Source organism: Astatotilapia calliptera, chromosome 1 (assembly GCF_900246225.1).
Source record: "Astatotilapia calliptera chromosome 1, fAstCal1.2, whole genome shotgun sequence".
In the NCBI taxonomy this organism is placed as follows: Eukaryota; Metazoa; Chordata; class Actinopteri; order Cichliformes; family Cichlidae; genus Astatotilapia; species Astatotilapia calliptera.
The window spans coordinates 12,761,300-12,773,745 of NC_039302.1; the positions used below are offsets into that span (position 1 = coordinate 12,761,300).

The following is a 12,446-nucleotide window of genomic DNA, read 5'->3' on the forward strand; positions in this document are numbered from 1 at the left end:
TGTCTGGTCAGGTTGTCAACATAGAACATGTTTGCAAAAGTGCTCAGATGTTTTCAGAGATTTCACTAGCTCTGCTAACAGTTAGCATGCAGAGTGCACCGAGGGGGTACATTAACCGGTTTGTTTACATATTTCACTCTCCGTGTTCCACATGTTGCATTCGCAGATTCTCATTTTCACCGAACGATCGTCTCTTTCCGCCTGGTCTTGTGTCTCTGTGCTTCTGTAACATAAAGAACGAGCTGACATTTTTCTCACGAAACCAGCGATCAGCTCAACAGACCCTCAGTTTACCTGCATGCATCCTCCTCCTCATCTGTCAGCTGTTTAACACCTGCTGCTAATTCAAGAAACAGCCTAGTTACCTGGTGATAGTCACAGTTTAACTGCACAAGATAAGTAAATATAGTATTTTCCCCGAGCGCAGAGCTGCTGGAGCTTGTTTCCTTACAGAGCACTTTATAGGCGAGCCAGCTTTATCAGCGGCTGATGTCCAATCACCAGCACACAGCTTTCAAACCTCAGCTGAGTTTTAGCTCTCAGTGGACTTCATTCACTCAGGTTCTGTCTGTCGGGTCACGTTTACTTCGCTGTTTTATTTACAACTGAGCAAATCGGTTTGGCTGAGGTTAAAGTTACGTTTCATAACTGCATAGTTTCACAGACGTTTAATGGTTCACTGGCACATGTGTTAGACTGAACTATCATCTAAATATCATCTGTTTTTTAATAGTTATTCAACTGTATTCTAAGCACCAGCTGTCTGTTAGAATGTGATTTTTTTTCTCTCTCTGTTGGCAGAGGTATAAAAATGCGCAGGAAAATCTGACGTGCATGGCAAACTTCACCGACGATATTTAGGGAGGAATAAACACACATCAAACATAAATGAACCATTTGCCTGTCTCCATAATTGAGAGCATTTTCTCTTCTTATATCAACACTCTCTCTCTCTCTCTCTTTTTTTTTTTGCTTTTTCGGTCATGTTATGTTTACCTGTCAAAGGCTTGTTACAAACTATGAAACACATTGTGCAGACTTCTGGATGTTAGAAGAAAACGAATACTGCTCATGAATGAGACTAAAGGCAGGAAGGTGTCCTTTAAAACTAAACATGTTAATAGGACCTCCCTGTTTATATCATAGTTTATGATATAGCACGTGTATTTCAGTAATAGCCTGCTGAGGCCACTATACGTGCTGGCCTCATATCAAATGTGAAGGCAGACTGAGTCTATGTTTGACGTTTTTTATATCTAATCTTCCTTTTCAAACATTTAAACAGCAGCGAGTCTGCAGCTGAGGGAATACAAATTCAAATTGTCGGAACAGGTTTGCTCGTTTCTTGGATTCATTTGGTGATTTATTAAATGTATAACTGTGTGGTGGGGCGTGGTCTGCGGTGCCGTGCAGGGAGGGCGGACGCACCTGCACGGCATCCTTAATCACGCCCGCCTAGTTAAAAACACGGGGACTGAGGGGTTTGGGGGTGTTGTGGTGTGGTGAGATGTAAATAAAGATGACTCTGAACGTTGCTCCGTGGTCCCGCCGTGTCTTATTCACGCCACATTGGTGCCGAAACCCAGGAGGCAGCACGGCGGGTCCATATCGGAGCCAGGGAATGGAGGAGCTGGCCCAGAGGGTGGCCGAAATGGCGGCCGCCCAGCGGGAGCAGGCGGCGGAGGTGCGTCGCCAGCAGGAAGAGCTGCAGGACCAGTCCGAGCGGCACCTGGAAAGGATTGGGGAGCTGGCGGCGCTGCTCTGGGCCTGGGCGCCACCCCCACAGGTGTGTCCCGAGGACAGTGAAGCGGTGGAGGAGCCGCGTGAGGCACCTCAGCAGCCGGAGGTGGCAGACGAGGCGCGCGGGGATCTGCGCCTGCCGGAGGAGGGGGAACAGCCAGGTGAAGGGCTGCTCCTGCCGGGAGTGGTGGATGAGCCGCTCCAACCGGAGGCGGCAGACGAGGTGCGCGAGGGTCTGCGCCGGTTGGAGAAAGAGGAGCTGCACGAGGGGCTGCTCGAGCCGGGAGTGGCGGCGGAGGGAGCAGTAGTGACGGAGGCGTCGCGCTATGGGCTGCTCCAGCAGGGAGCGACAGCGGTGACAGAGGGGCCGCGCAAGGAGCTGGAGGTCCCAGTGCCAGGGGAGCTTCCTCGAGTGGAACTGGCGAGCGAGGCGGGCGCCACGCTTGAGATCGCCGTGCTCGCCAGACCGGCCTCACCACCACCAGAGGCCTGTACACGCCACACCTCTGCCCAGCCACCTGTGAGCTGGGGCTCACGCTTGTGCCGGCCGCGCCGGGTGCACCTGTCACGTGTCCGACTTCCGAACCAGCTTTGCCTGCGCCGCTGGATTCGCGGGCGGCCGCCTGAACTCGCACCTCCCACCTGGGGGTGCCAGCTGTCCGGGCTGATTCCCTCTCCCACTGGCGGTGGGGGAGTAGGTTCGGCCGGATGGCTCCCCGGCCTCAATCGGGCGATGGGGGTATGTGGTGGGGCGTGGGTGCAGGGAGGGCGGACGCACCTGCACGGCATCCTTAATCACGCCCGCCTAGTTAAAAACACGGGGACTGAGGGGTTTGGGGGTGTTGTGGTGTGGTGAGATGTAAATAAAGATGACTCTGAACGTTGCTTCGTGGTCCCGCCGTGTCTTATTCACGCCACAAACTGTTATTCTAATCTGCTGCTGAGTCTCTTACACTTTTCTTTATGCTGTATATTTTCACGTCTCTGGAATAGTTGGCAGTTAGATAGTCAGCTGGGAAACTCATGGAGCTGAGGATATCGTGGATATGCTGACCTCGCTGCGTGGTGTACAGAGCGAGGTCAGCATGATTAATATTCACAATAAAAATATTAGCCGAACATCATGAAGTCTGTATGTGTTTCATAGTGTCGAACAACCTTTGTACAGTTAAAGCCAGCAGTTACTACATGACGGAAACACCAACGTTATCTCTTTTATGTGTTTATACACAGGTCACGCTGATTACTGAACAAAAACCCAAAGATCAGATGTTAAACAGATTTATTTGCTCTCTCTCCTCCTTAAACATGTTTTTAATGTTAGTTATAATTCAGAATTGGCGACTGAAACACGTAGGACACATAAGAACATCAGGAAATAAAACACCGATAAATATAACCTCAGTAAAAGAAGTCAGCGGGGGTTACTACAGCTGTGTACCAGGGCCTGCGCTTTGTCGGTGGGATTGCTTGCGAGGCGAGCGGGTCTATCCCACGCTTTGCCGTGAGACTGGGATGACATCTCCGAAATCATCGAAACACTTTTGCAAAGAGGCTGTATCTTGACAAACCGACCAGACACATGAAGATTAAACCACTACATTCTCGGCTAAAAAAATATTAAAACGGTATTTGGTAACACACAAACAGGGTTTTTCAAAGCTCAGTTCTGTTAGCTTCCACATGCCGGTTGTTGTGTGCTAGAAACAATGGCCACCAGGCCAAAGCAATGGTTTTGACTCGATCAGCGTTAACCCCGCCCCCTGAGTTTGATGGGTGAGGCTGACAGATAAAATTATTTCATGATGAGAGCCAGGCGTCAGGACTGCCAAAATGAAATAAATAAATATATCATTAAATAATTAATTAAATGTGTCAATAATTAATTAAATGTGTCAATAATTAATTAAAATGTGAAATACATAAATAATTAATTAAATATGTCAATAATTAATTAATTAAATGTGTCAATAATTAATTAAAACGTGAAATACATAAATAATTAATTAAATGTGTCAATAATTAATTAATTACATATATCATAACTATTTATTTAATTAATTAATTCCAATTTTAATTAATTATTGCCACATTTAATTAATTATTTAATGGTGTATTTAATTAATTCATTATGGCAGTCCTGGCGTTCCATATTAGCCTGCCTGCAGGGTTCAAATGCAAAAACGCCTATAAATCTCATGCCTCTGTAAAGTCCAACTTTTGCAATCTGTCTGCACAAAGTTATATAAAGTTTCTCATATTTTTCTTTGTTTTAAACACAACTTTTGGACTTGAACACAAAGCGCTTACACTTTTGTAAGCAGCTGATGATTTGTGGGGCTCTCTCATGCGCTTACATCAGCAGTACGTGAGGTTTATTCTTTATTTGAGACGAATTTTCTGCAATCATGTGGCTTCTATCACATTATTTTGCGTGTGTGTGTGGGGGGGCTGAGTGACGCGCTCGGAGGGAAGGTGGTGTGCGCAGTCACAGAGGATGATTGATTGGTGTGATGTAACGAACTTTTAGCACGTTGTACTGCGCCCATTTCCGAATAAAGAGTTATCCCTCCCTTCTTTTGAGGCGATCGTCCAATCCTCTTCTTCTGAGGTTGTACAAGCAACTATTTAAAAGCGATCCACGATACTGTCCTTGTCTAACATTTCACTACCACACAGGGAGTGTTGTGTTTGCACGAGCCAAGAGCGTACATTTTCTGCAGATGTGAAGTTACAAAAAAAGACTTTGCAAAAGTTTTTTTTATTTTTTTTTCTCACACATAGTTCTCGGTCACGCAAAGGCGGAAAAAAGCATCTCAACAATGGCAGTCTTCAATAATTTCACGAAGATATGCTGGAAGAACTTTCAGAGCGACCAGTTGAATAAGCAGCTGTTCTACGTTGTGCGTTCCTTACACAAGTCAGCAGCCAGCGAGGCTTTGGGGATCTCTGCAACAGAAGAAGAGACCATGCCCAACAGGATGATCAAACCGGAGGAGGTCAGCGAGAAAACTCAAATCAAGACCCTGAACGACATGCCCGGACCGAACACCCTGTCCAACTTGATCGAGTTCTTTTGGAAGGACGGGTTTGGCAGAATCCATGAAATTCAGGTAATGGTGCTCAATCTTATGCTTCATTTTGTTCTTTTTTCATAGGTTAAAAAATAAATAAAAAATGTCTTGGCCTCGTATTCTCAGTGCTCAGCCAAATTTGTCACCTATGCGTAAAATGGCAATGTAGCGCACCAGGAGTCCGGACACTGGTCGACCTTCCGGTACAAGGCGAGAGTTTTGTAATCGTCCTACTGAGATGTGATGAGCTAACCCGCCCCCGTTTATTGCCAAACATAATTTGCCCCCCATTTGTTTGAAATAATCGGGGGTAAATTATGGTTCAGTCGTGGTCGCGAGTGGACGCGCGCTGGCATTCCATTGGCAGTCCGTGGTCACCTTCAGACTGTCCGTCTACCGTAAGAGAGAGCCTGCCCGCAAATGGGGGCAGTCTGAAAAAATGTGTGGCACGACCGGTCGGTCCATCGGCCGGACCCAGAGAAAAGTAATGGGATAGTTTTAACTCACAAAGAGCTGAAGTTAAACAGAATCTTATCAACCAATCCACCGAGGCACCGCGTCCTCCACGTCCAGCGCCGTGCAGCTGTGATTTTGGAGTTCAGGGGAGCATGTCCGTGGGCAGAATACCTCCGCAAACTGCACAACCGCGGCAGCATAAATGAAAGCTTAATTAAGTGTCGTCTTTCAGATGCAGCATATGCAGTTTTTACACAGCGTTTTGAAACGTAGCCTATGCAAATTGGGCACAATAAGCGCCTGCCAGCGTGAGTACAACGAGTACAAAAGGGTCATCATTTCTTAATGTGTCTATATAGATTAATTGTTTGTAGTGAAATATGCTCGAGGTTACGTAATCGTTTCTAAATTTAGATCATTAAAACATTTTTTTAAGTTGATGTGAACACTGGCAGTCTTCTTCAATAGCATCGGCAACTTGGTTTTATTTTTTTATTATTTGAATGTTACACATTAACATTATTATACAAAAAAGGTCTTCAAAATAATCAGAACAATAAATAAGGAAGTAGTTATCATTACGTTATGGCAGGAGAGCAGTAAAATAAATTCAGTGCTGAAATCTATTAGTAAAGTAATTTACAAATATCTCTAGATATCCTGATTGTCACTGTTGCTTTCTAGATGGAGCACCGGAAGAAGTATGGAAAGATCTTCAAGTCTCGTTTTGGGCCCCAGCTGGTGGTCTCCGTTGCAGATCGTGACATGGTGGCTCAGGTGCTGAGGGCAGAGGGGGTGGCCCCTCAGAGGGCTAACATGGATTCCTGGAAGGAGTACAGAGACATGAGAGGACGGGCCACTGGGCTCATCTCAGCGTGAGTCCCCTTCAGTGTTCAAACCATGAGTTTTGAGTTTTGGCAACCTCAGGAAATAATACCTTGATCTGAGCAGATGTGTTGATTAGATTTCCATTACCCGTCCCTTAATTTATCTCCTCATTTCACACTTCCGTTTACTACTCAGTAGTCCACTTTAGCATCCAAAAAGCATCAGAACTTGCAGTTTTTCCAACAGCAACACCCCTTAATATTCAAATTGAGAACCCCCCCCCCCCCATATGTCTCTGAATGACTCAAATAAGTGAATACAAGGGAATTTTAACTATCATTTTGTATCTTGTTTCCCAGTGAGGGAGAAGACTGGCTGAAGATGCGGAGCGTGCTCAGGCAGCTCATCATGCGACCACGTGATGTTGCAGTCTTCTCTGATGATGTAAACGGCGTGGTGGACGACCTCATCCAGAGGGTGTACAGTCTGCGCACCCAGCAGCCGGATAGAGCAACTGTCCTCAATGTGAATGACCTCTTCTTTAAATATGCCATGGAAGGTTGGTACCAAGTCTGTAGATTATTGGCTGTGAAGCAAATACCAGTTGGTCAAAAAGGATTTATAAGTGGCTCAATGCAGGCGAAGTGTAGATGGCAGGAAAGAAAATCAATGAGAAAAACTGAAATAACAGAAAAACTGCTATGAAGAGGTAACCAAGGGAGAAATATATGAACCACGTTATTCACTTCTCTAAAATTTAGTCACCAATTTTCGATAGAAAGTTATTAAAGTGGCCCTGTACTAAAAAGTCAAAGCCACTGATGGTTGCCAGTGTTAAACATCTTAGATTGGTAAAATTCTCTCTCTCTTACCTTCGTTTTTACAGGAGTGGCTGCTATTTTGTATGAATGCAGACTAGGATGTTTGGAAAATAATATTCCCCAGAAAACCCAGGACTACATCGCTGCACTGAACCTCATGTTCAGCTCCTTCAAGATGACCATGTATGCTGGAGCGATCCCCAAGTGGCTCCGACCCATTATCCCCAAACCATGGGAGGAGTTCTGTCTGTCCTGGGATGGTCTTTTCAAATTCAGTAAGTGGTTTATAGCTTGAAATTGTGATCAAAGAAGACAGATTAGTTTCATACTTGTATGCTCTGCTGAACTGCCTGGACAGTGTTTTAGTCCAGAAGATGGTAACCCAGTAATTTCTTACTACATAAAAAGGATACTGGAACACAGGAAGGAGAGATTTCCTAAGTATATCCAGGCCTAATTTATGCTAAGACTTGTGGTACTCTTGTCTAAGACTTCAATTTCTTTTTAGAGTGACCACAAAGGCTGTTAATCAAGTTCTGCCTTGATGCCAGAACTTCTAGAAAGATCTAGGTTTTTTTTAGCTTTCCTATTTGGCTAATGCTTTCATTAAAACGCCAAGTAGTAGAGCTTGAAACCGGTAGTGCTCAATAGAAGGGAATGTTGATGTTGATTTGCATTTAAATCTCCACTGCTGTACCATTGGATAGTGAGAGTATGCAGGTCCATCTCTTACATAACCTACTCCTTTTTCTCTTGCTTTCCCTTCACTACCTTCCTTCACGATGACCCGCATTTTTTTTTTCCCCATTCATATCACCTTCTCTACCCCTCGTTAATCCCAGGCATTGTTCACGTCAATAAGAGACTCTCGGAGATCAAGGCCCAGCTGGAGCGGGGAGAGGAGGTGAAGGGGGGACTGCTCACACACATGCTCATTACCAGGGAGATGAGCGTCGAGGAGATCTACGCTAACGTAACCGAGATGCTACTGGCTGGGGTCGACACGGTGCGTGTGTGTCTGTGTTGTGATAAACATTGTGCAGAGAAGGGTTCGATGTATGTGAAGAGTTGCAGGTGTGTGTGTTTGCATCTGTGTGTGTGTGTGAGTGTCAGAGTCAGTGTTGAGTTTCAAAGGTTGTGTTTCTGGCGCCATGTCCATGCCTGTGAAGCTGTGCCAGCGTCAGGTCAGAGTAGTGTATCGGGCGGGTTACAGTTTCCCACTGACAAACTCGTTCTCACTCAGATTTAGTTTCTTGTCATTTGTCTCTGTCTGTTCAGTCAGCACAGGGGGCCTTTTGTCTCTCTCTCTCTCTCTTTTTTTTTTTTTTAAATAACTAAGGTAGACATCTGTGTTCATGTTTCAACATTCAAACTTTTTGTATGCACTTGCAAATAATTAAGGCTGTGGGTTTAATGTCATCCACGGACCACTATGGGGGGGGGGGGGGGGTGTAACATGAATCTTTTATTGGCAGGCTAAAGAATACAGAAATTGGGACACAGGAAGGAGGCATTTTACACTGATTTTCTACCTCGCTGTAGTAGTGTTGATGTACATGCATTTGCAACTGTATGCGCGCCTCGTGCACATGTTCCTAGTTATTGCCTAATTTGTTTGGGGTCCTGTCATATTAATAAGAATAACGGGGTAGAGTATTTTGTGTGGAGCTTGGGGCCACGGGATAAAAGGGTGTGTGTGTTTTGGTGAACTTGTTGAATCAGGCATGTCCTGGTAGGGGGTGCACTAAGCTCAGCCATTACCTGACCCCATGGTGCATTTTGCCTTTAGTTGGTACACACAAGAGCTGTCAAGTCACATTAGCCACAGCCAGAGTTATAGCACAGAGTGGGCAGAGGTGAGACCAGGGGGAGAATAAGGGGCTGGGTGGGAGTAAGGGGGGGGGGGGGATGGGGTGGATGGCATAATACTGAGGAATACAAGGGATCAGGGTGTGAGATGGATGTTGGAAAATAAGGGGAAGATGGAGGGAATGGAAGGGGGAGAGGCCTCAGCCTTTTGAAAACTTTGCTTGGAGGAGCCTTTGTCATATGATTCCTCTCAGGCTGCATCTGAGGAGTTGCCAGTGTCTGTGCCAGCTGGGGCTGATTAAGAGCATGTTGGTTGCATGGAAAGAGGGTGCTAATGGAGAGGGAGGGGGGAGAATGCAAGAGCAGTGGGAAGGAACAACAGTGAAAAAGAATGGCAGGGTATATTAGTTGGTCCACAGGGAGACACTAACCTTAGATTGGCCTTTAGAGTTATGGCAAAACCAGGGCTGAGGTCAAAAATGCACTGGGGGTGGATGGAGAAGGAGTGGGCTGGATCAACAAGGAAGACCCTCATTAAACAAATGAAAAGATGTAAATTTAGGAAAAGTGACGCATGACATTTTCATATCATTTGGTCAACCGCCCAGCTCACTGAAATAAAATGTCAGTGGATATAAGTCGGAAACAGGAAGTCGGGCCAACTGATCAGATAACTCATGAGTAATTAGAGTGATTTGGCAATAAAGGATGAACTGGAGGAAAAAAATCAAGTTGCATTGCTAATATGGAAAGCAAAAATGTAAGAAGTCTGGAATGCATTAGCAGAAGGAGCCCATTGTGAAGTGAGATGAACAGAAGGATTTGCCAAGAACACAATGGAAATGTTAAAAGTTGTACAAGGCTAAACTTGTTTGGATTGGATTTCTGTTTGTGCAACATGGTAATAATCTCAGTCACATTTTCATTTTTCTTGCTGTAATTGTTTGAAATGCCTTGCCAAAGCCAACTGAGGTCATTTAATCAAGGTACAGTGGGATAAGAATGGATCAGATGGGTGAGTGGTGTAAGACATGGGAGAAAATTGTTGGGAGCACGGCTGGTGGAGGGACCTTGAGCATTTGCCCAGCATTTGGAATTGGGCCGCTTCTCCCTCAGATTCCCTTGCTGCTTCTCGGCACTTACTCAACATTATAGAAACTCTTATATCAGCTTGCACTGCAGTCAACTCTGCTGCAGCGCATCAAGAAAAGAAACGATATAGTCACAAATATAAAAACACCAGTACAATATTCATGAAATGCTCAATGTGTAAGCATATTTTTAAAATTTAAATTGACCATTTTCTGTTCTAGACATCCTTTACCCTGTCATGGGCCTGCTACCTGTTAGCACGACACCCTCATGTACAGCATCAAATCCACAAAGAAATTAAAAAGACCCTGGAACCCGGAGCAGTCGCCACAGCCGAGGACGTCTCTAACCTGCCGCTCATCAGAGGGCTGGTCAAAGAGACTCTCAGGTCAGTATGTATTATGTTTATCCTAGATCAAGACTTTGGTGTACATTAGTATTATAGCAATCTTTTCAGTCTTTGTGTGAATAACAGTCTTTGTATGTCCCACACTGTGATCAGGCTCTTTCCAGTTCTTCCAGGCAATGGACGGATCACCCAGGATGACTTGGTAGTTGGTGGATATTTCATCCCCAAAGGAGTAAGTGTGATGGTCACATTTCCACATCAGACACGGGCACAAGAAAGTGTGACAATAAGAATTGGCTAAAACATTATAGTCAAACCAGATGTAACATGATACACTATTACTCAGGCATTTCTCTGTTCCTCCCTCATGTATGGACCCATGTACAATAGCCCAGCTGTTTTCATTACACAACCAACATTCTTCCCCTTCCCCTTTCTCTCTCTCTCTCTCTCTCTCTCCCTCTCTCTCTCTCTCTCTCTCTCTCTCTCTCTCTCTCTCTCTCTCTCTCTCTCTCTCTCTCCCTCTCTCTTTTTTTTTTTAATAGACTCAGCTGGCCCTGTGCCACTACTCCACATCTCTGGAAGAAGAGAACTTTTTGGAGCCTTTAGACTTTCAACCAGATCGCTGGATACGGAAAGATACCACAGATCGTGTTGACAACTTTGGCTCCATTCCCTTTGGCTATGGCATCAGGAGCTGCATTGGGAGGAGAATTGCAGAGTTGGAGATGCATTTAGCTCTCATAAGGGTAAGAGATTACTCTGCTTGTGGTGCTACACTTTCATTTAAAAAAAAATGTCCAGGGTTCTCAAAAAGGTTTTAAAAAGTCTGGAATATGATAGGATTTCAAAGACTCTAAAATCTGACGGGCCTCAGCGTTTGCTTTGAGTGGAAAAAGATGTGTACTGCAACCAATAACAAAACAAAGATCCCATAACCACTAATGCAACCTCATCACCTTAGCTGAACACACCTATGTGAGCATGTGAGCTTGTGTATTGTCTTCTTTGATAATAAAAAAATATATTTTTGTAAAATAATGTTAATTTAATTGGGAGGTACAATATGGATGGAAAATATCTTAAATGCCATTTTATATAATCCTAAAAACATCTTACAAGTAATTTATTTAAACCTACAGAAACCCAGCTGTCGTTAGCATTTCTCTCTTGCTCTCAGGCTCGTGCTGTGACAAAAGCACAGGGGGAAATGAAACTAAACTACAAATATTAATGTATCATACTGTTGCTCCATATTGTATTTTCCAAGTGTCTTGAGACAGTATGAACACAAATAGTAACTACTGATGCAAAATCAGAATAATGCAAAGCTTTGTCAAGACACTCCTGGAAAATTTGAATCATCATTGAGCACAAAAAATGCATTATCATTCAGTCTGACCTCCGCTTCCTCAGATCTACTGAGGAGTTTGTCGAAAGATGATTCATCCTTCACTTCTCTATATCACACACCTCATATTCCCTGTTATTTATTTATTTATTTATTTATTTAAATGATTATCCTCTTATTTTTATGGTTTTACATAAAAGTGTGCTAGATAATGTGACTACTGAATTAAGCTAACTTTGATGTCTGTTCTTTGTCTTTTTGCTCGCTGTGCAGCTCATTCAGAAGTTCCACATCTGCCTTTCTCCTCTCACTGCTGACATCAAAGCCAAAACCCACGGCCTGCTTTGCCCCGGTGCCCCCATCCACCTGCAGTTCATCGACCGGGAAGTGGACGCACTCTCTTCTCCGTGAAATCCGCTGTACTGTTGGAAGTTTTTAAACACTCTGCTTTTAGACACACTCTCCACTCCTATATTTTAGATTCTGAGCTGAGAATGAGGTTTTACTCAGGAATGAAATGTGTTCATTAGCGACTAGGTCACAAATCCAGGACAAATATAAGCTGTAAGAATAACATTTGGACTGAAAATCCCCTTTTTTGTTTTGTTTTTTGATTGTAACTACTTCTGTGATTCAATTAAATATGGAAAAATGAAACTGATTGTAGCCTCTTACACTATTGTGCATGTATGCATATAATGTGATCACAAATATTAATGCATGTAGACATTCTGTTTCCTCTGCGTTTGAGCTAGGGCAGCTGTGAATGGACTTAGCTTAGCTAGGTTAGTGCAGCTGTTTATAACAAGCTTTACTCAAAGACTGTGTTACGAACCAAATTTTGTTAATTTCTTTCCCTTTAAAACTAGCATCATTATTTTTTTATTTGATTATTTTATTTTTTTGCTTTAATTTCTAGTGAATAA

The 12,446-nt window shown here is 44.0% G+C and overlaps 1 protein-coding gene across 1 annotated transcript; it reads left to right on the forward strand.

The window, feature by feature from the left end:
• The first annotated feature begins 4,371 nt into the window (after positions 1-4,371).
• On the forward strand, positions 4,372-12,177 carry cyp27c1 (cytochrome P450, family 27, subfamily C, polypeptide 1). The gene is made up of 9 exons (XM_026165051.1): positions 4,372-4,853; positions 5,955-6,145; positions 6,458-6,657; positions 6,985-7,194; positions 7,762-7,925; positions 10,042-10,208; positions 10,323-10,401; positions 10,715-10,918; positions 11,794-12,177. Exons 1-9 carry the CDS (start codon positions 4,563-4,565, stop codon positions 11,929-11,931), a joined length of 1,644 nt encoding a protein of 547 aa, XP_026020836.1. The 5' UTR covers positions 4,372-4,562; the 3' UTR covers positions 11,932-12,177.
• The last annotated feature ends 269 nt before the right edge of the window (positions 12,178-12,446 follow it).